At 43.1% G+C, this 27,681-nt stretch overlaps 1 protein-coding gene across 1 annotated transcript; it reads left to right on the top strand.

Moving 5' to 3' along the window:
- The first annotated feature begins 832 nt into the window (after nt 1-832).
- Nucleotides 833-21,581, top strand: LOC122920077 (5-hydroxytryptamine receptor 3A-like). Its single transcript, XM_044269287.1, has 9 exons — nt 833-869; nt 5,492-5,652; nt 8,321-8,365; nt 10,564-10,673; nt 11,885-12,036; nt 13,690-13,847; nt 15,265-15,472; nt 16,875-17,081; nt 21,307-21,581. The coding sequence occupies exons 1-9, from the start codon at nt 833-835 to the stop codon at nt 21,579-21,581; spliced, it is 1,353 nt and encodes a 450-aa protein (XP_044125222.1).
- Nucleotides 21,582-27,681: the final 6,100 nt, after the last annotated feature.

The following is a 27,681-nucleotide window of genomic DNA, read 5'->3' as shown; positions in this document are numbered from 1 at the left end:
ATCTAATATAATAATCTAGGCAAAGAACCATTCAAATCAATGACCCTTTACCTAGAGATTTCCACTAAGTCTAAAGGGGTTTGAGCTCCCTATGGGGCCCTTCTATTCTGGAAATCAGCGGTGGTCCAGTATCACAGATTTCACCATTGTGTTCTATGACATATCAGAAGGTCACTTTGATTGAATTTCCCCTTCTAACTTCCCTGGTTTGGTTAAAAACTGTATTATGAAGTTTTTGTCAGTAAGCTGGATTTATAAATTGGTGATGAGGAACCGGAGAAGAGTCTGTTGCCTGCTGATGGGTCGGCACGGAGCCCATATTACTATTGGAGAATATTCTTTTTGGAACCTCTCTCTAAATTTGCTGTCATTTTTTGATTCTTTGTATTTTTGGATGTTTTTGTGTTTCTAAAATGGAGACAGAATAGAGACATACAGTATCTAGCAGCAGGACCCCCTTTACCCATGTCATCATTCTGCTTTGTTCTTTTTTCAATCCATCTGAATTAACCTTGTTATTTAACAAAAGAAAGAATGCATTCAGAGTAGCTATCGTTTCTCGGTTCCACCTTCCCATGCTTTCTCCTCCCTCGTCTCCACCACTCCCAGGTAAGTACACGCTATATAAATCTACAGCTTTAGTGTTGTCTCCAGTATATAGTCTGCTTCTCCAGGTTCCATCCTCAGATTCCTGTTCTTGTGGAGGAACATGTACCCCCACAGAAGTTGTTTGTCCAGTTCCACTGCTGGATTTTGACATGCCAAGGGTTTCAAGATTATCAATGAGATCTGAAGGAAGCTGGTGTCTCTAGGGCTCAGGACTGCTTATGAAATGCAGAGGGTTCTTCTTCTTATGCTTCTTCTTTGCGGTAAGTGTTCTTTTTCAAATAGCTTATGTGACACCACTTGTAAGTATAACACATTGCAACTCCATTATGGAGCTGCAATACCATGCACAGCTCATGGACAAGAATGGTGCCATATCTGGAAGAAAGTTCTACCTTTAGTAAAGCTATCATTAGACTATTAATATTTTAAAGGGGTTTTCTCTGATTCTGATATTGACCTCAGGATAGGTCATTAATATCAGACCAACAGGGGTCTGACACCCGGCACCCCTACTGATCAGCTATCTGAGGAGGCTTTGGTGCACTGGTGAGTGCCACGGCCTCTCGGTAGGCCAGTGATGTCCCGTTCATTGGTCCCATTCAAGTCAATGGCCCAGAGCTGCAATACCAAGCACAGCTGCTATACAATGGACTTGCTTTGCTTGATAAGCTGCTAGGAGGCCTCCTCAAAAAGCTGAATGGCAGTTGAAAGATGGAACTGAGTATGTATGTCAACCTTAGAATTTAGAAAAAGGGAAAACAGCAGGTGGCGCTATACAGATAGATTTCAGTGAATAACTCAGTGGCAATGCTAAATTTTTAATTACATGCAATTGCACAAGTATTCAGATCTAGTTGCTGGCTTGAAAACTGTAGAATATTTTTCAATAGACAACCCCTTTAAGCTAAATTTATAGTGTGGTATTTTAGATCAAGTTTCAGTGATTTTATATACAGATAAGCTTTAATAAGGGGGTATTTTCTATAAATGCTCATCACTGTTCTGCAGGAGAAATATTATGGTGCATTACTATTATAGTGCACGTCTTTGCACAATTTCCTATTGTAAATTGTATGGCTGGGGATCATTCCTATTTAGCAAAGCTTCAATCGTAATAATACATTTATCTCATGGAATTGCTATTTATGCATTTAAAAAAGATCTATAAAGACAATCACATCTGACGCAGTGATCTTATTTATGGCAGCCATTCAAATGAATGCTTAAAGGGGTTGTCTCACTTGAGTAAATGACTTTTATCACGTAGAGAAAGTGAATACGAGCCACTTACTAATGTATTGTGATTGTCCATATTGCCTCCTTTGCTGGCTTGATTAATTTTTCAGTCGCATTATACGCTTTTTGGTTCCATGGTTACGACCACCCTGCAATCCAGCAGCGGTGGTCGTGCTTGCACACTGAAAAACACTGGTCTATGCGCACTCCCACTGTCCTGGCCACCATAGAGGCCTGCTCCTTTTCCTATAGCTGCCCAATTGCCTGGCCAGTTTTCCTTAGCAGCAGTTTTGATAAATGTCAGCCATACTTGTTTCTTTACCTTTGTTTTCTTAGTAGATCCTATATATATTTGTGGGTATTCTTGTCTCCGAGCTTGAACCCTCTTGGTTGCCTTCTCTGAACTTTCTGCTTATTCTATGTATTTATTGTATGTTGATTTTCTGCTTTTAAATGAAATATTCAGTCGGCTCAGGGGGGATGAGAAGGACTGTTATTACATGTACTAGATTAAAACAGCAAAAAAGATATAAATCAATCATATAAAATAATGTGAGAAGTGTACACCAAAAGGTATAAATGATGGAGATATGGCACAATATAATATGATGGTATAAAGGTAGTAGAATAGGTAATAGATATTAACACAATCAATTTAAAATATAAAATCACAAATAAAGATGAAAAAAAACTAAACTAATAATAAAATACTAATGAAATCTGGTCTGAATAATCTTAGTCCAGCAGCAACCAAAGAGGGGCCCTCGCCCATATGGTAGCTGTTTGTATAATAAATATGAATTCTATGCAGATAGGGCAAATAGAATGATAGAAAATATAGCTATTTATGTTAACTATGGATTGATCGGTGGCACGCTGAAATATATAACAATTCACGTGTCAGCAAGTCAGCCAGATGGTCTGCATAGAGGTGCGCTGATTAATAACAAAGAAGTCTCTGGATCCAACACTGCGTTCTTATAAGGGTTGTCTTATCACAGACATTGGTGACATATCTCTAGGACAGCGATGGCTAACCTCCCGCACTCCAGCTGCTGGTGAAACTACGACTCCCAGCATGCTCCATTCATTTCTATGAAGTTCTGAGAACAGCAAAGCAAGTGTGCATCTTGGGAGTTGTAGTTTTACAGCTGCTGAAGTGCCGGAGGTTAGCCATCACAGCTCTAGGATATGCCACCAATGTCGAAGAGTTGCGGGTCCTACCTTTAGCACCCACACCTGTCTCTAGAACGGGACCCAGAAAGTGAACATAGAACAGCTACACGTGTTCCCTCCTTTCATTTCTATGGAAGTTCGGAAAATAGAAGAGCGCATTGCTCAGCTGTTTCTGGCAGTCTCATACAGGTGAATGCAGCTGTGGCCGCGCTTGCGCTGTGCCCTATTGATTTATTTATATGGAACTTCCTGAAAAAAGCCAAGCGCACTGGCTTGGCTGTTATTGGAACTCCCATAGAAGTGTATAGAGAGCATGCTGCACATGTGCGGTGCACCCTCTTTCACTTAGGAGAAATATTTGTATACAACAATATGAATGCAGGATACAGTCAATGATTTATATCTATAGTGCTCTGATAATGCAGACAAAACAAACCATAAGAGATAACTATTGTGAATCTAACTCTAAAACTGCAGTGTGGACTGACCCTAAGCTAAATTGCAAATCCGAATTTCGATATAAATCAAGCTGATATAGTTGTACACCCAGGATATAAATCAAGCGGGTATAACTATAGACCTAGAATACCTTGATAGTAATAAAAATTAAATATTCACATAAAGTGATCAAATGAAATAGATAATATCCTATAGAGAGGCTTCCAAGCAAGAATATAAATGCAGGATACAAACAATCCGTGATCGATACGTACCCGATGCTCACATAATACAATCAGAATGGATCATAAAGAACAATAGTTTTTATGACTCTAACTCTAGAAGAACAGTATAAACTAACATTAGGCCTGTGATGGCTAACCTCCGGCACTCCAGCTGTGGTAAAACTACAACTCCCAAGATATACACTTGCTTTGCTGTTCTCAGAACTCCATAGAAATGAATGGAGCATGCTGGGAGTCGTAGTTTCACCACAGCTGGAGTGCTGGAGGTTAGTCATCACTGCCAAGTTGCAGATCCAAAATTAGGTAAGTATAATTGCAGGCCTAGCAAAACAATAATCTACATGATGTCCTAAAAATATAATCTAAAAATTCATAACTGATCTAAGATAAAAATCATAAAACTTTTCCCGCTTTTACACTACCTGTTTGGGTACTATCAGGGGCAGATTGCCCACAGACCTTACAGGGAAATTTCCCGGTGGGCCGATGCCCAGGGGGCCGCCTCAGCCGTCCTCACAACCGGCCAGTGGAAGTTTTTGGGGATATATTTTGTGCTGACGGCAGTATTTTGTGATGGACTGAGTTATTTGGCTCTGTTGGGGTGGTATAACGTGCCATATTATGGTATTGCTGGCCCGGCCTACATGTTTTGACCCTGCCTTCCATCAATTTGGACCCAACTACAAAATGGGGCCACTTTTAGTATTTTTTCCAGTTCTCAGTCTGCCCCTGGGTACTATGCTGCATGCCGACCCAGTGATCATGTCTAGGGGTGAGAGATTTAATGGAGGTTAGATGGCACCTCAATGCAGGGTTTGGTGGATGTCAGGAGATGGTTCCCAAGCCAAAATCAATAAATAAAAAGACTCCTGTATTCCACTGTGTTGCTCAACGTATCGTGTCAATTTATTACGGTGGGTTTTCCAGTACAATGGTATTTATAAAAACGTTTTCGGCCACATGGCCTTCATCAGAAGAACTGGATGGGCCTCCCCGGGGTTCTGTGGGGATGTTAGGGCTCCAGGCCCGGTATATACTGTAGCAGTGGCACAGCACCTGGAGCCCTTACATCCCCACAGAACCCCTGTGGTTGCAGTGCGGCCTATCCAGTTCCTCTGATAAAGGCCGCGTGGCTGAAAACATTTTTATAAATACCATTGTACTGGAAAACCCACCGTAATAAATTGACACAATAAGTTGAGCAACATAGTGGAATACAGGAGTCTTTTTTTTCAGGAGTGAGAGATGACATTTCTAGGAGGACTTCATTGAGTGATTTTCATTTTCTTGTATTCAATACCTGTCACTGCTGATCTGTTTTGAGGACTCATGAATCCCTCCGTGTTTGTATAGTCATGCTTTTAGGTTTTTATTATTTAGGTTTTTCATTCTACTCGCCTGTTCTTAGTGACATCTGATCCAGGGCCAGCCTTAGGTTGGATGGTTCCCTGTGCAGTACCTTCTGTTGATGCCTTGTTCCTTATGGGGTACCATATAGCTCCCAATCTTCAAGGTACACAAAATCATACAGTGCCCAAATACTGTATACTGACCAACCAATGCCTTTCCATTGGATCGGACAACAATTATGGTTTTGGGGGTCATTAAGGGCCAATGGCCCCAGCATCAGTAGTGACAAGTAAGGTGGGCTATGAGTTTGCACGCCCCTTCTGACTAGTTAACTTCCTTTGGGATTTGTTAAAGTATTTTATTAATCATGTTGTACTGGTTAATAGGGCTAAGCAGCTTGTAGTATCTGATCATAATACATTTGGACCTTCTAACAGCTGTGACATGTGGCCAAGACATATGTGGATATTACAATGTGACGGACAGCATTGGTGTCCTGGAGCAGTCTCCTCGCCTTATGAATATCAGACCTGTCAAAGATTGGCGTGAACCTACAATTGTATCAGTGGATATGACCTTCAGAGCAGTCCTGGATATGGTACAGTATATACAATGTGACCCAGTATAATGCTATATAGTTACATATATGAACCTTAGCTAAAGTTCACCTATGTTGCTTCATGACAGGGATGCTTTAGAATACTGTAATTTGAAAAAAAATAAAAAAAAGTATGTCCTTTCCAAACTCCCTCCATTTCCACGCCACCACTCTGATCATGCCTGCTGCTGTAGATATGATGTCATGTTTTGGCTGTGAAGATGATGTGCAAGTATACCAATAGTGTTGAGTGCGAATATTCGAAAATCTAATTTTTTTCACGAATATCGGCACTTTAAGAATTTGCGAATATTTAGAATATAGCGCTATACAGTTGCAAGAAAACGCATGTGAACCCTTTGGAATGATATGGATTTCTGCACAAATTGGTCATAAAATGTGATCTGATCTTCATCTAAGTCACAACAATAGACAATCACAGTCTGCTTAAACTAATAACACACAAAGAATTAAATGTTACCATGTTTTTATTGAACACACCATGTAAACATTCACAGTGCAGGTGGAAAAAGTATGTGAACCCCTAGACTAATGACATCTCCAAGAGCTAATTGTAGTGAGGTGTCAGCCAACTGGAGTCCAATCAATGAGATGAGATTGGAGGTGTTGGTTACAGCTGCCCTGATGTGAATGATGCCTCGCACAAAAGAGCTCTCAGAAGACCTACGATTAAGAATTGTTGACTTGCATAAAGCTGGAAAGGGTTATAAAAGTATCTCCAAAAGCCTTGCTGTTCATCAGTCCACGGTAAGACAAATTGTCTATAAATGGAGAAAGTTCAGCACTGCTGCTACTCTCCCTAGGAGTGACCGTCCTGTAAAGATGACTGCAAGAGCATGGCGCAGACTGCTCAATGAGGTGAAGAAGAATCCTAGAGTGTCAGCTAAAGACTTACAAAAGTCTCTGGCATATGCTAACATCCCTGTTAGTGAATCAACGATACGTAAAACACTAAACAAGAATTAATTTCATGGGAGGATACCACAGAGGAAGCCACTGCTGGCCAAAAAAAACATTGCTGCACGTTTACAGTTTGCACAAGAACACCTGGATGTTCCACAGCAGTACTGGCAAAATATTCTGTGGACAGATGAAACCAAAGTTGAGTTGTTTGGAAGAAACACACAACACTATGTGTGGAGAAAAAGAGGCACAGCACACCAACATCCAAACCTCATCCCAACTGTGAAGTATGGTGGTGGGGGCATCATGGTTTGGGGCTGCTTTGCTGCGTCAGGGACTGGACAGTTCTGTAAAGAGGAATGGTCAAGAATTACTCCTGACCGTTGTGCACGTCTGATCTGCAACTACAGGAAACGTTTGGTTGAAGTTATTGCTGCCAAAGGAGGTTCAACCAGTTATTAAATCCAAGGGTTCACATACTTTTTCCACCTGCACTGTGAATGTTTACATGGTGTGTTCAATAAAAACATGGTAACATTTAATTCTTTGTGTGTTATTAGTTTAAGCAGACTGTGATTGTCTATTGTTGTGACTTAGATGAAGATCAGATCACATTTTATGACCAATTTGTGCAGAAATCCATATCATTCCAAAGGGTTCACATACTTTTTCTTGCAACTGTATATTCGTTATATATCGAATATTCATCATTTTTTCCATCTGAACACATGATTCCTCCCTGCTACTTGCTTGTGGGCCAATGGGTCATTGGCCCACAAGCAACTTAAGTAGGGAGGAAAAAAATGATGAATATTCTAAAATTACCAATATATAGCACTATATTCTATAGTGCTATATATTAGTTTTTGACCCATACCTGTATTGATCGCGTAATATTACGCAATCATTATCTTGCCGATTTTCGAGTAAAAAAAAAGAATGTAGAATATAACGAATATTCGAATTCGCAAATATTGGACGAATATTCTACAAAATATTTGTGAAATATCACGAATTCGAATATGACCGCTGACGCTCATCACTATATACAAAACATGACAGCCAATCACTGGCCTCAATGGTATAGGGCAGTGATTGGCTGCAGCAGTCCCATGTGGTGTACGGTAACCATAATGCTGTTGTCAGGAAAACAAAGCCTGGTTTGAAGGATGGGAGCAGAGTGGTGCAATGGAGGGTCTTCGAAAAGGTGAGTATAAGTTTTATTTATTATTCTAATAGCTTCCCTGCCCTTTTTTCAACAAAAATTTAACAACCCCTTTAAGCTGAGAATTGCTCCTTCCTCAACTATTTTACCTACTTAAAAGACATGGGGGGGTTAAGATCTGGAAACTAACTTGGACAATGTAAATTTGATCTTATGTTCTTGGATCTATTTCATGATCTTGTGACATGTCTCAGTGCCCTGCTAATTCTTATTTCTAGGTGACTACTTAAAATGCAAACAATTTGTAATGTCAGCTTGTAAGTTCAGTAGATAAGTTCAGTAGATATTATAAAAGAAAATTCCAAGAAAGGTCCTATAATGTAGGGACATTCCTCAGGCTCATATGTGATCATGCTAGAGGGTAAGAATACTAGTAAAACAAGCATTGACTGATGATTAAAATCTGGTTTCTTGAAGTTGTGACGCTACTGTGACCACACCAAATATAGCATCTGCAGCCCTTCCTTCAGAACTCATTCAATGGATAAAGACAGTATATATTTATCAATTGTTTTGCAGGACGAAAAACTACAAATAATGACAACTTTGATGGACTTGGAAGTGGTAAGCCTTTTGTTAATGCTATGTGACTTTACTAAGTAAACAGCCTCCAGAAAAGAAGTGACTCATTTTATGGGTGATATTCAAACCAGATTAAAGGATCAGATAACATTCCACCTAATATGAAACACAAAGTTCTACTGTCTCACCCTAAATGGAACAAGTTGTTCTACTCTGGTTGGAGGATGGTATTGAATCTGCTGTCCATTATATCACACGGTAACGGTCCTGCTACAGCATATTTGGGGACTGGTATCACTCCATTTCCTACAAATTGCAGACTTCCGAAGAAAGTCCCCTCAGCTCTTGTGGTCTTCATGTCCTCTGTTTCTCTTATCTTTCACGCCCTACACTGGAGACTTTGTGGGATCATGTACTCATGCACTAAATGGACAAAAGTCTCAAGGCTATGTCCACTGACACCTCTGCTTAACAACTCTGCATTTCCACCAGGTGTGGGGTGGTCCTTATCTTTTTTGGACTACTGAGGAGCACTGAAGGCTCTGTGATGTCATGACTGGCTCAATGCCAACAGATGAGTTGAAGAGGCTTGCACTGGGCTGAACTCCTATTCAAATAGGCATACGCACAATTTATTCCCTTCATGTGCTCTCTCTTTGTAGAGGTCGAATATCATCCCATATTGGTGAAGTTTGAACATTTACTACATCTGAGTTCCTCTCCATCTACACTCTATCTATAGCCACTTCAGGTCACTAAACCTATCATCCCCATTCCTGTTTTTTTAGTTATATTCAAGGCTTGTAGCTAGTTCTCTGTCTCTCGCCGTAGTTGGACATGCATGTGTATGGTGGCGTTGGGTGAAACAGCTGGCAGGCAAACAAGTGGCCACCTTACAGCCATTGCATGGGTGTGGACAACTTTGAACCTCTTGCAAATCCAAAAATCCAATAATCTCTTACAGCCTTTCAAAGTCCCCTCAATGTTTTCCTACAAAACTATCAAACTGAGAACACACTAATCATAATGTGTCTAAAGCTGGCCATAGATACACATATTGATCAATCTACATCAGCTAAACCTGCTGGCATCTGGGTAGGTTTGGAAGACTATCTTATATGTATGGAGCCACCAGCTCTCCTCTGGGGAGATCAGGATTGGGCACATTAAATTTCAACTGCCCAACCCTTTTTTTTTTTGCTGGTGAGAAAACCACTGCCAGAAGTCCAGACAGTGTCAGACAGTGGTGTTCTCTCCTCCACCCACCACCCCCATTCATTAGATATATATGCTAGACCGAGCATACATATGTATGGGAGGATCAGGACAGATAGTTGTTGGCCAAATGATCATTCAGATGACAATATGCCCAGCTTAACCACTTTGTGATATTCGCTGCACATGTACAGCAGATGTCGGGGCTTTAAAGATGGCCCCCTGCTGAACATCTGCGTAAACGCCATAACCGGAGGGTGCCTACTGTTTTATACAGCAGACATCTGCCAGCAGTGTTCATTATCCGACACCTAAAAGGCTCACCCCTGATGGGATCACAGTGAGGCTCCTAGACCTGGCATAGCAAGGGTAGAGCTTAATAGAAACATTACAAATTTACAGTAGACTGTAATACTATATGATTGCACGCTATAGTATGTGATCTAACAATAGCATGACCAAGTTACCTATAGGGATTAAAGTGAAAAAAAGGTTAAAATTACTTTTAAAAATATACAGTTTAAAAAACATAACAATTAAAAATTCTAATCAACCTCTTTGCCAATTTTACAAAAAAAAAGCACTCATTACGGACAACGGATATAAAAAAAAAAAGTTATGGGTATCAGAATTTGTCCAGGCAAGAACCTTTTTATTACTTTAAAAGTGTTAAAAGAAGATAAAAAATGATACAAATTTGGTAACACTTTAATCATATTAACCTGTAGCATTAAGGTAACCTGCACATTTTTACCACCCAGTGAGCGCTCTATATACAAAAACCCATAAAACAAAGGTGGAAATATATTTTTTTTTATTCCATTCCATTAATATTTTTTTTTTCCAACTTTCTAATACATTACATGGAACATTAAAAGGTGACATTAGAAAGTACTACTTGTCCTACAAATAAACGCTATGTGAAAAGAATATCAAAAATGGGGAGGAATAAAAAAATGAATAAAGAAGAAAATTGGCCTGGTCCTTAACGGACTTAGTCATTACTTTGACTTGTCTTCTTTCAGATCTGGGAAAATCAGTTCTTATCCTGGGATCCAGAGAAATTTTGTGGAATAACCCGTATCCTTATACCGGAGGGCTCAGTCTGGATCCCTGACATCAGCATAGCAGAAATGTGAGTCTAAACCTGGGGGAGTATTCTTTTAACATCGAGTGAATCTACACAGCTATAGTGGGCAGGGGCGTATCGTGAGACTCTTGGACCCAGTCATGAAAGTTGTAGTCACCTCTTCACCGTTTCAGTTCTATTATGATTTCATATGAATATTATAATGCTAGCTATATCTACAGTTATTATATTTCTGTGCAGTTATCACATTTACCATAACCACTGATATTTTGAATCACATAGCCGGGGGTCTGCTGATAGGTCTGTAGGCAACTTAGGGGTAGAGATCTTCCTACTATAGTGAGCAGCTCCGTAATACATTATTGGTATTACACACAAGGTTTGCCTGCATGTTGCCATATTCTCTATCTGAGGTACATCTTGTCAGGCTGTCCTTAATTCAGTGTGGAACCCCTGAAAATGGTTCTACTTCTGGGGAAACCCTGGTCACATTTCATATTCTGAGATTTGCTGCCTGCCTCCATTGCAAGCATCTATGTAAGGGATACAACATTCCCAAAGACACAGAAATTGCAGGCGGCACTGCCCAGTGCTTCCTCCACGGCAACACCTCCACTTAGTACCCCAACACACCCAGTACAGGTGGTGCACAAACTCGATAATTCAAAAGAGTCAGCGCTTGATTGTAGATAAGAAACAAAGCAGGCGGCACTCACCACTGGTATCATCAAATCTACTTTATTATTCACTAGGACATAGGTAGCAGTAGGGCTGGGGCGGACCGTAGCCTTTACAGAACGCTCGTAGCGACGGCCGTTCCGCGCAACTGTGCTTCTTCCGGCTACTGACATCAGCGTAAGTCTACTCCCTTCATTTAAGCGTCATCACGTCCATGACCAGGACAACAAGTGCCTCCATTGCAAGCATCTATGTCAGGGATGCCCAACCTGTGGCCCTCCAGCTGTTGTAAAAGTACAACTCCTACTATGCCCTGCTGTAGGCTGATAGCTGTAAGCTGTCCAGGACATGCTGGAAGTTGTAGTTTTGCAACAGCTGGAGGGCCGCAGGTTGGCCATCCTTGATCTATGTGGTTTGCCATCCTTAGTGTAAAAGCAGCTGCATTTGCTTCAGTTGACTTCTAGCCAACCCCAAAATTAGGCACTACTAGGTTAGGGTATCTGACAGTCATATCTTGGTGCAATACGGCGGTCTTAATATGTTCCCCTTTAAAAACATATTTTCTATTTTTTTATCAGAACAGAGGATGACTCCCTCGTTGTGGTCTATATGCAGCTGTATTACAACGGCACCATACGACGGACTAAAACTCTGAAGGTGGTGACCACATGTCCTCTTGACCTTTACAAGTTCCCTTTTGATACACAGAAGTGTAACCTGACATTCGGCAGTCAGCACGAGCGCAGGTAAATAAAGGAAAGAACAGGAATGGTGAGAATAAGAAGCGCACTGCCCAGTTTTACCTGATATTGAGAACTGAAGTTTCTACTTTAACCATAATTATGTTAATTAGGGGGGGGGGGGAATCTGTTGGGTGACAATTATCAGGTCTATAGCCAGCTTTTAATTTAAAGAGTGGCTGGACCTTTCCTTAGGGCTCTTTCACACTTGCGTTCTTTTCTTCCGGCATAGAGTTCCGTCGTCGGGGCTCTATGCTGGAAGAATCCTGATCAGTTTTATCTTAATGCATTCTGAATGGAGAGAAATCCGTTCAGGATGCATCAGGATGTCTTCAGTTCCAGGACCGAAACGTTTTTTGGCCGGAGAAAATACCGCAGCATGCTGCGCTTTTTGCTCCGGCCAAAAATCCTGAACACTTGTCCGCAAGGCCGGATCCGAAATGAATGCCCATTGAAAGGCATTAATCCGGATGCGGCCTTAAGCTAAACGTCGTTTCGGCGCATTGCCGGATCCGACGTTTAGCTTTTTCTGAATGGTTACCATGGCTGCTAGGACGCTAAAGTCCTGTTTGCCATGGTAAAGTGTAGTGGGGAGCGGGGGAGCAGTATACTTACCGTCCGTGCGGCTCCCGGGGCGCTCCAGAGTGACGTCAGGGCGCCCCAAGCACATGGATCACGTGATCGCATGGACACGTCATCCATGCGCATGGGGCGCTCTGACGTCATTCTGGCGCGCCCCGGGAGCCGCACGGACGGTAAGTATACTGCTCCCCCGCTCCCCACTACTACTATGGCAACCAGGACTTTAATAGCGTCCTGGCTGCCATAGTAACACTGAACGCATTTTGAAGACGGATCCGTCTTCAAATGCTTTCAGTTCACTTGCGTTTTTCCGGATCCGGCGTGTAATTCCGGCAAATGGAGTACACGACGGATCCGGACAACGCAAGTGTGAAAGAGGCCTTAAAGGGGTTCTGCAGTTCTTTTAAACTGATGACCTATCCTCTGGATAGATCATCAGCATCTGATCGGCGAGGGTCTGACACCCTGGACCCCTGCCTTCTCGCTGTTTACCGCACACTACAGGAAAAAGCACCAACCTATATGCGCTCCCATGGTCCTGACCACCAAATAGGCCAGCACATTTTCCTATAATGTGCAAGCACGACCACCACTGATGAGCTGCAAGGTGGTCATAACCATGGAAAGGAGCAGGGTATAATGTGATGGAAAAATGAATCCAGGCAGCAAAAGGAGGCAATATAGATAATCACAATACATTAGTAAGTGTCTTGTATTAACTCCTTCTACATCATAAATGCTATTTGCTGAAGTGAGACAACCCCTTTAAGTAGTATAAATAGCCTATTAACAGATTATTAAGGGAGCATCCCTTTAAAATACTTCCATCATTTAGCCAGGGTGTACAGCACCAGAAAGTGCATACAAAACCTAAAATCATCGTTTAAGGACAGCATATTGCCCTGTGTAGATTGTTAGTCCGCAATCATTGCCCTGTGCTTTTGTAAAATTTAAGGGTATTTATAGTCTATTTAGCTGGATTTCCCCTTATTAGCAAAAACCTTTGAACCCTTTTGCTATACTATACACTGATTAGTACCATTGCTGTCATTTTCCACCAGTATCTGACATCCTGCTGGTCCCATCCTCCAGTGCTCAGCAGGTGACATTACTTTCAATCAAAGAATTTGCAAAAGCAGAATGGAGCCTGAAAGAAGTCAACATTATTCACTTGAATATTTCAAAGTTTGGAGAGGAATGGAGCAAAGTCATTTATCAGGTAACTCCCGCCTAATATATAGCAGGGGCTAGAAAAAAAAGACGCCCAGGCTACAACACCAGGGACAAGGACAATTAATACTCAACCGGCTCAACACCTTTCGAAACAAGGGGGTTAGAAATTATGGGAGACATTTACTAAGACCGACGATTCTATACAAGCTCTCAGAACTCAGACCCCCATCTATAAAACATTTAATATGTCTATATGACATATTGAAAGTTTTCTCAAAGTACAAGGACACTTTAAAGTTGGCTAAATGTAGAGACTTCGCTTCTGAAATTGAACCCTTTTGTAGGTCTGGCCAGGAGAGGGGGTTTGTCCAACCGTTTAAAGGGAACCTGTCACCAGTTTTATGGTGTCCTAACTAAGGGTAACATAAATAAGTGAATGATTCTCTTAGCAAAATGCTGGGTCACTTTCTTTAATTGACCCAGTCAATCTGCCAACATCTTGTATTGAAAAGCTCCAGCTCATAATGATGAGTCCTGAATATTCATGAGCTTCTGACTCTCCCACCTACCTGCTGCTGATTGACAGTTATTTTCCATATGAATCAGCAGCAGGTGGGCAGGGGAGTGGCTATAGCTCTGAATAAAAAAAAACGCTGGACTCACTGACATCACGCTGGACTCAAATCAGCTCATTAGCATGCGGCATCTTTGTGTGTATATTATGAGGTACTTTTTAGTAGTTAAAGGAAACCTGTCACCATGATTTTGCAGCATAGAGCTGGGGACATGGGCTGCTAGATGGCCACTAGCACATCCGCAATACCCAGGTCCCATAGCTCTCTGCGCTTTTATTGTGTTAAAAAAAGTTTTGAGTGATGAGTCCTGTAGCCGGAGATGAGTCAAGCGGAAAGGAGCCTAGCACCGCCCCGCGTCCTCCGAATCTCCTCCTTGCTGGCTGACGTCACAGAGCTGGAGCGCCGAAATCTCGCGATGCGCGAGCTAGCGCATGCGTAGTCCGTTCCCTGTGCTGATGCCAGCACAGGGAATGAACATGACGCCGACACTACGCATGCGCTAGCTCGCGCATCGTGAGATTTCGGCGCTCCAGCTCTGTGACGTCAGCCAGCAAGGAGGAGATTCGGAGGACGCGGGGCGGTGCTGGGCTCCTTTCCGCCTGACTCATCTCCGGCTACAGGACTCATATCAGGTCATTTGCATATGGATCAAAACGGTTTTTTAACACCATGAAAGCGCAGAGAGCTATGGGACCTGGGTATTGCAGATGTGCTAGTGGCCATCTAGCAGCCCATGTCCCCAGCTCTATGCGCAAAATCATGGTGACAGGTTTCCTTTAATGATTGTATATAATTAGTTAGATTATAATCAAATAGCCACATGAAAGGTTCCCTTTAAGTAATCAATTGTATTTTTAATTCATATTTTTTTCTCTCTTTCATTTGCAGGTCCTGATAAGGAGAGCCCCCATTCTATATGTCATTAATCTGATTATCCCGGCTTGCCTGCTGGTGATAGTAGATGCAGCCAGTATGTTCATCCCAATGGAGGGCGGTGAGCGCCTGGGATTTAAAATCACTGTAGTGCTTGGATTCTCTGTGCTGCTGTTGATTTTAAATGATTTTCTGCCTAACACTGATAATCCACCAATATTAGGTATGTGCAGTAATGCTTGTAGACTTTGTAGAAGCGTGAAAGTACCAGACGGACCAGGGGTACAGGGGTAGAGCTCAATTCCTAAAAATAAAGGAATTGCCTAATACATTGGTCAACACTTATAATTGATTGTGTGCTATACAGACCCTACATGAGCCAAAACATTCATTTCTCTAGCTTCTGAACTGCAGCAACAGTGCCCGGATAGCACTCTGAGGCTGTGGTCACCTACCTGTGGCTATATAGCTGTTGCGTGACTACAATTTCCAACATGCCGTAAGTTAGAGAGGAGCAGGTTGGAGGCCAAGGCCATAAATATAACTATATTGGTAACCCCTTTTACACCAATCAGGGTAGTACAAGATATTCCTTCACCAGTGTAGAGGTAAAATGTACACTACTAGCGCTGGCAGTTTGCAAGTTGTATATGACACTCATTAAAGTCTCTGCTAGTAGGATATGGATCCATTTTGTACCATTGTAAGCCATTGCCTCTTATCCCTCATGCAGAATCCACCCCCAAAAAATGGTGCCATGTTCCATTAGATAAAGTTTTACATAGAAAATTCTCCACTAGAAGGATTACAAAAATACTTCCATAATGTGGTGCCCATGACTCCGCAGTACAGGATTGTAGGGGCTCCATGAGCCACATATAGGCTCTGTTTTTTGTGTGCATAAGGGGTGAATTTATTTTAGAAGCCTCCATTATTTCTTGACGTAAGGTGATTTAATGCATAAACCTACTACAACAAGGCGAAAAAACTACAATATATGTAAAATGTAAGAGTGAAACTGGATCGCACATCCTCAATACTTTGCTTTTATCTAATAACTGCTTCTCAGCATAATTAATATTGATTCTCAGTGCAATTTATAGTATGCCTACCCCTATGTTGCATACTGTACATGAGGCATTGGTATACAATTTGATCAAAAAGCATAGGCCCTCTCACCACGACCAGGTTGCCTCCCTGAGTAGGAACATACTCAAAATTTGGAGCAGCGCCGCATCACCGCACCTACAGGCAGCGGAACCCAGCAGCCAAACAGCGCCCCCGCTGTCTGGAAAAGCCACCCTGGCACTGGCCCCACCAACCCATCCGCACAGCACTGCACCATGTGAACAGTTCTCAGAACTCACCTTTTCACATGCTCTTAGGAACTCCAACCGAGAGGTGGTAGGAATTCATACACCCTTATGCAGTCTCCTGCTAATTAATATCACCTGGGCCGAATGGGGAGGAGTGCTGATACCAGAGGGAGGGGGAATAGATTCTACACAACATGTAGATATACACAACATATAAGAGTGAAACTGGATCGCACATCCTCAATACGATGCTTTTATCTAATAACTGCTTCTCTAATTTCTGCTGACCCTTGTGATATCTTCATTCAGGTGTCTTCTGTATGGTGTGTCTACTGATAATGATAGTGAGCATCATCGATTCCATCTTTATATCCTATATGCTATACCTGTCTGCTGTGAAACCGGAGGTACCTCAATGGTTGAAGCTTTGGGTACTGAAGCGACTGGCGTTTGTTCTTCGAATTTCCATACAAGACGAGTTCCCAGATCCCACAACAATTGCAGTGAAGAACAAAGGTATGTATATGCATCTATATACGATGACCCAGATTTACCAATGTGTCTGCGCCAAACATCAGTATAAAAAGTGATGCAAAATGGCACAATTCGGCACATCTTGGCTTTCTACACTGTTTTCCAACATGCTATATGGGGGGGGGGGGGGGGGGGGGGGAGTAGGACTTACTGGAAATGTTTAAGGCAGAGGTGGGCAAACTTTTTGACTTGTGGGCCACAATCGGTTCATATATTGGACCCGGGGGCCGGACCAAGAGTAAATGGATGGGGCGTTTGTGTGAATTAATATAAATTAAATTTCGTAACATTAAAGGTTTAGTTTAATTCAAGGTAGAAAAGCATAAAAAGAGTTATTGTACAAAACTTTTATGCAATGTATTTCTTTTATAACATAGTATGTATAACTCACCTTCAATTTCTGTGGGAACAGTGTTGTTGGTCTCCCTTTTTTGCTAAGGCATCAAAGTCTGGAATTAGCTTTGTTGTTGCAATTTGCAGAATATATACTGTGCCAGTATATAGGGCCCCCATAGTGCCCCCCATAAAGTGCCAGTATATAGGGCCCCCATAGTGCTTCCCCTCTTCTCCATAATGGCCCCTATAGTGCTTCCCCCTCTTCTCCATAGTGCCCCCCATAGTTTGGCAGTATATAGGGCCCCCTTAGTGCCCCCCATAATGTGCCAGTATATAGGGCCCCCATAGTGCTTCCCCCTCTTCTCCATAGTGCCCCCCATATTTTGGCAGTATATAGGGCCCCCATAATGTGCCAGTATATAGGGCCCCCATAGTGCCCCCCATAAAGTGCCAGTATATAGGGCCCCCATAGTGCTTCCCCTCTTCTCCATAATGGCCCCTATAGTGCTTCCCCCTCTTCTCCATAGTGCCCCCCATAGTTTGGCAGTATATAGGGCCCTCTTAGTGCCCCCCATAATGTGCCAGTATATAGGGCCCCCATAGTGCTTCCCCCTCTTCTCCATAGTGCCCCCCATATTTTGGCAGTATATAGGGCCCCCATAATGTGCCAGTATATAGGGCCCCCATAGTGCCCCCCATAAAGTGCCAGTATATAGGGCCCCCATAGTGCTTCCCCTCTTCTCCATAATGGCCCCTATAGTGCTTCCCCCTCTTCTCCATAGTGCCCCCCATAGTTTGGCAGTATATAGGGCCCCCTTAGTGCCCCCCATAATGTGCCAGTATATAGGGCCCCCATAGTGCTTCCCCCTCTTCTCCATAGTTCCCCCCATATTTTGGCAGTATACAGGGCCCCCATAGTGCCTCCCCTCTCCTCCATAGTGGCCCCCATAGTGCTTCCTCTCTTCTCCATAGTACCAATCCATATTGTGCCAGTATATAGGGCCTCTCCCCCCTTTTTGCCACAGTATACTATAAATAATAAGAACAATAAACACATATACAGTCAGGTCCATAAATATTGGGACATTGACACAATTCTAAGATATGCAAACTGTTGTAATTCCTACACCGTTCACCTGATTTGGATGTAAATACCCTCAAATTAAAGCTGACAGTCTGCAGGTAAAGAACATCTTGTTTGTTTCATTTCAAATCCATTGTGGTGGTGTATAGAGCCAAAAATCTTAGAATTGTGTTGATGCCCCAATATTTTTGGACCTGACTGTACTTACCTTATGCTGCTGTCAGTGATGCGATGCAGGCCTCCTCCGGCCTGTGTCCCGCTCTGTACGGCTCAGGCGTATATGTTGGCAGTAGGGACTTTAAAGATGGTGCCTACCCCAGAGTCGCCATAGCTGCCGTTTCAAACAGCAGACACCTGGGACTAATGTCTGCAATTGGCAATGATGCTAATTGCAGACATTTAACCCCTCAGATGTCATAGTCAATTGTGACAACGAAGTCCGCTACCTTGGAGTGACCTTGGATTCTGCCTTCGGCCCGCACATTGAACCCCTTTCCACCACCTGCCGCCTCCAACTCAAAAACATCTCCTGCATCCGCGCTTTCCTCAACTTTGAGTCTGCGAAAATGCTTGTACACACCCTCATCATCTCCCGCCTAGACTACTGCGACATCCTCCTCTGTGGCCTTCCACACTCTCACACCCCTAAATCTATCCTCAACTCTGCTGCCCGATTAATCCACCTCTCACCCTATTACTCCTCTGCCTCTCCCCTCTGCCAATCCCTTTACTGGCTCCCCATTGCCCAGCGAATTCACTTCAAAATACTAACAAATACATACAAGGCCGTCCACAACCTGTCCCCTCCCTACATCTCTGAGCTACTTTCCCGATACATCCCCACACCCAATCTCCGATCCTCACAAGACCTCCTTCTCTCCTCTCCTCTTATCACCTCTTCCCACAATTGCCTCCAAGATTTCTCCTGCGCAAACCTGACACTCTGGAATTTGCTACCCCAACATATCAGACTCTCACCTACAACCAGTGACCCTGCTGCCTCTATACCGCCACGACCAGCTTCACCCGCACCTACTGTGTCCTTCTCCCATGCCATGTAGATTGTAAGCCCTCACTGGCAGGGCCCTCTCTCCTTTTGTACCAGTTTGTAACTTGTCTTGTTCATGCTTAGTGCAGTTGTCTGTATTATGTATGTATACCTTTTCTCATATGTACAGCGCTATGGAATGAATGGCGCTTTAATAATAAATAATAATAATAATCCCAAAATGTTATAAAAGATGATCAAAAATTAATAACACCCCAAAATGCTATCAATTTAAACTACAGATCATCCTGCAAAAGATGAGCCCTGATACAGCTCCATAGATATAACTATAAAACAAACTGATAGGGTCAGAATATGGCCTCATGCACACGACTGTTCCATTTTTTGCTGTCCGCAAACCGGAACGGGCGGTCCATTGTAGAAATGCCTATTCTTGTCCGCAAAATGGACAAGAATAGGACATGTTCTATTTTATTTGCAGGGCTATGGAACGGAGCAATGGATACGGACAGCACACGGAGTGCTGTCCGCATCTTTTGCGGCGCCATTAAAGTGAATGGGTCCGCATCCGAGCCACCAAAACAGCGGCTCGGATGTGGACCCAAACAACGGCCGTGTGCATGAGGCCTAGGGCAGTAAAAAGAGAAAAATAATTTTTCAAAAGTTTTTATTTTTTTTCAGTATTAAAGCACAAAAAAAACTATACAAATGTGGTATCTCTGTAATAGTATTGACCCAGAGAATGAAGATAACAGGTCAGTTTTACCACATAGGAAACACCATAAAAACAAAACCCATAAAACTGTGTCGGAATTGTTTTTCTATTTCCAATTTTACCCAATTTGGATTTTTTTCCAGCTTCCCACTACATTAAATGGTGCCATTAGAAAATAAAAGCCCTCCTAGGGCTATGTGAGCAAAAAAATTAAAAGGTTATGGCTCCGGGAAGGCCAGGACTGAAAAATGCAAATACAAAAAAACGGAAAATCACCCAGTAAGGAAGCGGTTGAAGAAATGTGCCTTAGCAAACTACACTTTGCTGAAACAACCCCTCTTTCCTAGATTCTTTTTACCTCACCCATGTGAACATTCTGGGTAAGATATACACCTCCTGCAGTACTTTGCCATACACAGTGTAACAGTATCCCTTGTACCCAGGAGAGTGTGACTTAAAATTGAAGTCACAACCCAAATGTGAACTTATATGGTTTAAAGAGGTTTTCCAACACTCTGATATTGACGGTTTAGCCTCAGGAATGGTCATCAATATCAGATCAGAGGGTACCTCCACCAATTATCTTTTTGAAGATACTACTGTGTTCTGTTGAGCACAGCGGCCTCTTCTTAGTCCAGTCACGTGACCTAGGCGCAGCTCAGCTCCATTCAAGTAAATGGGACTTAGCTGCAACACCAAGCACAGTCGCTATACAATGGATGCAGCCTCTTCAAACAGCTGATCGTTGTTGGTGCTGGAGATTGGACACCCACTGATCTGATATTGACCTATATGAGGATTAGTTATCAATACTAACAATTTTAGCAACATGGAATTATATTTATATTAAAGGGTTGGCTCATAAAGACAACCCGTGTCCATGTAAAAGAGGGATGTCCTGTGCTTAGACCTCCTTCTCTATGAACCAGTTAGTCAAGGTGGACCCATTTATTGGAATGGCTCACGTGACCAGTGCAGGTGAAATATATAGTCTGCCAGAAATTTCCCCAGCGATCACAGCTGATCCAGGAGAATGACCTAATGTGAATTCCTTTGTCTCCAGCTGCAGACGAACTTCCAGCACTTCATGACTCAGAGACCGAAACCAACAGACGACTAGCAAAGGACTCCAAGGACAGTCCAGAGATCAAACTACTTAAGAGATTACTACTGGAACTGCTTATGGTCCGTCGGCATCTCATTGTCTCCAAGAAAGAGGAGGCGGCAAAGTCAGAATGGAATTTAGTAGCTTTCGTCTTGGACCGGTTCATTCTCATCCTCTATCTGTTTATTGTGATTATCATTGTAGTTATAGTGGTGCTGGTTTGGGCTATTTGAAAACCTTAAAGGGGTTGTCAAGAATTTTGAGATTGATGGCCTATCTTAACGCCTGGATTCACAATACTCCCACTGTTATCCTTGGCCGAGGTATCCGATGTCAGAAGTTGTCACCGAAACTACACAGCTTCATCCATAATATAGTGGATGGAACTGGTAACTACAGCGCTGCTCTTATTTACTTCACTGGGAGTAGTGCTGCAGTTACCAGCTCCGTCCTGTACACAATGTGTAGGTTTGGTGCTGACGTCCGACCCTGGAGCTACAAGGTAACGGCTGATTGGCGGGATGCAGGGTATAAACCACCCTCTGATCTGATATTGATGGCCTATCTGGAAGATTGGACATCAGTATAAAAAACCTGGAGAATCCCTTTAAGTTGTGTTCATTGGTTGCATTATGTAGCAACTTAACGGAAGATAATCCACACCTTCCCCAAATTGCACTTGTTGTGCGGGACAAACAGAAGGACATGGAGTCAGTTTGAAAATATGTATTGAGTCATGTATATAGCAGCAAGAGGTCAAATTGTTACAGTATTTAAGGTGTCTATGAAGATTTCACTCATCAAGGTTTTAATAAATCTTGTACTGGTTGGTCCACATAAACTGACATGGACGTTTCTCTACTAAAGCGCCTTCTTCAGTTCAGTATTTGTACCATTGTGGGTGCAAAGAGGTATCTCCCAAGGAACAGAACCTCTTTGCATATTCGTTTCCCATGGAGCATTGCCAATAAGTCTTCATACCATGGAGTACTTCCAGTAAGGCTCCACACAGGACTTGTCTCTTTAAAGAGATTCAGCAACCTACCTAAGTACCATTGTGGGTAATATTCTTTTAGGTAGCATAAGGTTATAGAGGGAAGTGTTACCTGTCCATGTCATATGAGCCAGGGACATGTTGGTTGAAGAAGTTGTCCCATGAGTCATTTTTATGGAAAAAAAATAATGCTAAGCTCTTAATAGCCGCTTAAAGCAATTTGCAGTATGCAGTGTATTCAGAATACAAATGACCTTTGTTCCTATTTGTCTGCCTTGGTGCTGCTGGTAATTGGAGTAGTTGGGAGGTAGCTCTAGACAGAATCAGTCTCCTTCTCCTTCTTGCAGCTGACAATGTAGTATATTTTTACGCATTCTGCAGTATGTCTCATTAGTTACACTGCCATGCAACTGAAGAGGTTCTGCTCCTTCCCTGATCAGCAAGACAGACATATATTTCTGTTGGCATCTCTGCAGTAATCTGCGAATCAGATGCAGAGAACTGGTTTGAGAATTAAAGGGGTTTTCTGGGAATCTTTACTATTTAGTTTTGCCCCAAAGCGTGTGTGACCTAATGGAAGAGGCTTACCTGGCCTTCGTTTCTCCAGACCTGCACCCTGGCTCCTGTTCTACCATCTTCCGGTCCCCGCCTTGGACATGGACACCTGTGTTGCTGCAGCCAATGACTGGCTTCAGTGGTGCCGTGTCCCCAAGTGGCACATGAACTAGCAGTGACAAGCCGGTTAGGAACATGTCACCGCTGGTAAGCTGCTGGCTGCAGCTACACCCGTGACCGTCTCCTTACCCCTGCCAGAAATAAACAAGACAGGGACCAGATAATGGAGGATTGGGAGCCAGGGCGCATGACAGGAGCGGCAGATAAGGTAAACATGATTTTTTAATTAGACGATACATGCTATAACTAAATTGTGAAGATTCCTGGAAAACCTATTTAGGCCAGGGTGCCCACCTGTCCTTAGTTTAGTAAGTGGATCTCCATATAGCTATATGCTTTGAACAGCAGGTGTTGCCATACTATATAAGTAAATGACCAAAGAAGAAAATCATATTGGACAAAATTAGACTGAAAATGCACATTGTATTATAATCCAGATCAAAATATTGGGGCATACATTACAGGGTAAAAGCCCGCACTGAACAAACAAAGGGGAAGCCTGGAGGAGAAAAGATGGACCAGCATTTATGTGACTAATACAAGAGATAGGAGGTTTGTCTACACAGCAGCTAGGAGTATACAGGGCTTGAAGCAAAGAGCATGAAGAACATAGTATAATTAATAAAAAGGTATATAGCTCTGAATATCAGCAAATAAATACAACACAGATCCCCAGGGTTGAGAATAAATAAACCACACTGCAAGAAGAAATGGATCCACCACCAGAGACCCACCACGTCCAACACATTTCACAAGAAGCTTTATCTGGGGGTGGTATGTATATGCATGTACAGTATGTAACACCATTTGTCAGAATGTTTTGGCTTTACTTCATATATGTTATCATACCCCCAATATAGATGAAGTATTACAAGCATTAAAATTTTAAAAGAGCGTTAAAAACATTGTGGTGGCATCCACAGGCATAAAAATAAAATGAAATGGCCGCCGTCCTATTAGTACACACAAAACCTGTCCTAATCACACAGAAGAACAAGTTACTTCAGAGCACTCAGGTAAAGAGCTGCCTTATCCTCCTTTCTGCTCTGCTTGTCAAAGATTATTATCCTGAATACAGCTGATAAGATCTTCAGCTGAATCTCTGTGGCAATGGGGTTCATGAAGAGAAATGAAGTACAGAGAGGACGGACAGGAAAGACTGTGGTAATGGAGACTGCATACAAGTGCTGCTGCTCATTTCTATACCCCACTGTCCTTTCTGTACTTCATGTCTTCTCCATTCCTACAGAGATTCAGCCGAAGATCATATTAAACTGTGTTTAGGATCATACGGTAATCCTTGACAAATAGAGCAGAGAGGAGGATGAGGCAGCTCTTTAGCTCACTGTTCTGAAGTAACTTGTCCTCCTGTGTGATTAGGACAGGTTTTGTGTGTACTGATAAGATGGCGGCCATTTTATTTCTCCTAATGATTGCTCCCTAGACAAAATGAGCTGTTATAACTAATGAAAGTTATTTAGGAATATATTTATAATAAAGTAATATTTAAGTATTTTCATTTTCTTAATTCCCGGAGATTCCCTTTAAAGGGGTTGTCACACAAAAAAATGTCTACATTTTTCAAACCAACACCTGGATCTGAATAATTTTGTAATTGCATGTCATTAAACATTTAGTAGTCACTAAGTTATTCAATAAAATCTATCTACCTGCTGTCTGTTCTATTCCTTATTTCCCTGTTCACGTCTCTGATGAGGTCGCACATGCTCAGTTTCATCCTTCAACTGTCACCAGCTGTATCTACTGTTAGAAGCTGTGACAGTTACAGGGAGAGAGTTGCATCCATAAGGACATTCCCCCTGAGAAAGGACATGCACACTGACCTTAGACAGGGAGAGAGGTGCAGCAGAAAGGACACACCCCCTGAGAAAGTACAAAAGGCACACCACCTGAGCTGCCAGCCTGAAGAAAATCTAACGACAATTGGATCAATGAATGGAGAGATCTCTGGATCCATGTAAGGTTCTAACTTTGTTGGGATGATAAAATATGTATAGTCGGGCACCTAACTGCATATATGAAACGGAGCTTAGAGAAAACAGGTAATTCAAAATCTCCTATTTACACTATAATAAAAAAAATCAGCATGTTACACCAACTCAAAAAACATTCATTCAAAAGTCAGGGCAGAGGCCTCAGGGACTCGCCAAAAGAATGCATCTGTATCTCCTCGTACATTTAATCCAAACACCTTCAGCGCAGATGTCTTTCGCTGTAATCACAGCAATCCACACTATAGGAAGGTCATGACTTCCAGTTGAGCCCAGATAGAAAAGAGGACTCCCTAGAGAGATTCAGTCTGTACGGCACCAAAGCACTGCAGAGTCAAGCATCGCTAGATATACACTGAACATAAATATAAACGCAACACTTTCGGTTTTGCTCCCATTTTACATGAACTGAACTCAAAGATCTGAAACATTTTCTACATACACAAAACACCCATTACTCTCAAATATTGTTCATAAATCTGTCTAAAGTGTGTTAGTGAGTAGAGTTGAGCGAACACCTGGATGTTCGGGTTCGAGAAGTTTGGCCGAACTTCCCGGAAATGTTCGGGTTCGGGATCCGAACCCGACCCGAACTTCGTCCCGAACCCGAACCCCATTGAAGTCAATGGGGACCCGAACTTTTCGGCACTAAAAAGGCTGTAAAACAGCCCAGGAAAGAGCTAGAGGGCTGCAAAAGGCAGCAACATGTAGGTAAATCCCCTGCAAACAAATGTGGATAGGGAAATGAATAAAAATTAAAATAAAATAAATAAAAATTAACCAATATCAATTGGAGAGAGGTCCCATAGCAGAGAATCTGGCTTCACGTCACCCACCACTAAAACAGTCCATTGTCAGATATTTAGTCCCAGGCACCCAGGCAGAGGAGAGAGGTCCCGTAACAGAGAATCAGGCTTCATGTCAGCAGAGAATCAGTCTGCATGTCATAGCAGAGAATCAGGCTTCACGTCAGCCACCACTGCAACAGTCCATTGGCATATATTTAGGCCCAGCACACAGGCAGAGGAGAGAGGTCCCGTAACAGAGAATCTGTCTTCATGTCAGCAGAGAATTAGTCTGCATGTCATAGCAGAGAATGAGGCTTCACGTCAGCCACCACTGCAACAGTCCATTGGCATATATTTAGGCCCAGCACCCAGGCAGAGGAGAGAGGTCCCGTAACTAGACAATCTGGCTTCATGTCAGCAGAGAATCAGTCTTCATATCATAGCAGAGAATGAGGCTTCACGTCAGCCACCACTGTAACAGTCCATTGTCATATATTTAGGCCCAGCACCCAGGCAGAGGAGAGAGGTCCCGTAACAGAGGATCTGGCTTCATGTCAGCAGAGAATCAGTTTGCATGTCATAGCAGAGAATCAGGCTTCACGTCACCCAACATTGGAACAGTCCATTGGCATATATTTAGGCCCCGGCACCCAGACAGAGGAGAGGTTCATTCAACTTTGGGTAGCCTCGCAATATAATGGTAAAATGAAAATAAAAATAGGATTGAATGAGGAAGTGCCCTGGAGTCCAATAATATATGGTTAAGGGGAGGTAGTTAATGTCTAATCTGGACAAGGGACGGACAGGTCCTGTGGGATCCATGCCTGGTTCATTTTTATGAACGTCAGCTTGTCCACATTGGCTGTAGACAGGCGGCTGCGTTTGTCTGTAATGACGCCCCCTGCCGTGCTGAATACACGTTCAGACAAAACGCTGGCGCCGGGCAGGCCAGCACCTCCAAGGCATAAAAGGCTAGCTCTGGCCACGTGGACAATTTAGAGACCCAGAAGTTGAATGGGGCCGAACCATCATTTAGTACGTGGAGGGGTGTGCACACGTACTGTTCCACCATGTTAGTGAAATGTTGCCTCCTGCTAACACGTTGCGTATCAGGTGGTGGTGCAGTTAGCTGTGGCGTCTTGACAAAACTTTTCCACATCTCTGCCATGCTAACCCTGCCCTCAGAGGAGCTGGCCGTGACACAGCTGCCTTGGCGACCTCTTGCTCCTCCTCTGCCTTGGCCTTGGGCTTCCACTTGTTCCCCTGTGACATTTGGGAATGCTCTAAGTAGCGCGTCTACCAACGTGCGCTTGTACTCGCGCATCTTCCTCTCACGCTCCAGTGCAGGAAGTAAGGTGGGCACATTGTCTTTGTACCGTGGATCCAGCAGGGTGGCAACCCAGTAGTCCGCACACGTTAAAATGTGGGCAACTCTGCTGTCGTTGCGCAGGCACTGCAGCATGTAGTCGCTCATGTGTGCCAGGCTGCCCAGAGGTAAGGACAAGCTGTCCTCTGTGGGAGACGTATCGTCATCGTCCTGCCTTTCCCCCCAGCCACGCACCAGTGATGGGCTCGAGCTGCGTTGGGTTCCACCCCGCTGTGACCATGCTTCATCCTCATCCTCCTCCTCCACCTCCTCCTCATCCTCGTCCTCCTCGTCCTCCAGTAGTGGGCCCTGGCTGGCCACATTTGTACCTGGCCTCTGCTGTTGCCAAAAACCTCCCTCTGAGTCACTTTGAAGAGACTGTCCTGAAAGTGCTAAAAATGACCCCTCTTCCTCCTCCTCCTCCTCCTGGGCCACCTCCTCTTCCATCATCGCCCTAAGTGTTTTCTCAAGGAGACATAGAAGTGGTATTGTAACGCT

This window comes from Bufo gargarizans, chromosome 10, assembly GCF_014858855.1.
Source record: "Bufo gargarizans isolate SCDJY-AF-19 chromosome 10, ASM1485885v1, whole genome shotgun sequence".
Lineage (NCBI taxonomy): Eukaryota > Metazoa > Chordata > Amphibia > Anura > Bufonidae > Bufo > Bufo gargarizans.
This window is presented reverse-complemented; position numbering and strand designations above follow the sequence as displayed.

Coding starts and splice junctions, on each gene's coding strand:
- LOC122920077 (XM_044269287.1), top strand. CDS start 833: ATGCAGAGGGTTCTTCTTCTTATGCTTCTTCTTTGCG. Junction 870..5,491: donor TCTTATGCTTCTTCTTTGCG/GTAAGTGTTCTT, acceptor ACCTTCTAACAG/CTGTGACATGTGGCCAAGAC. Junction 5,653..8,320: donor TCAGAGCAGTCCTGGATATG/GTACAGTATATA, acceptor ATTGTTTTGCAG/GACGAAAAACTACAAATAAT.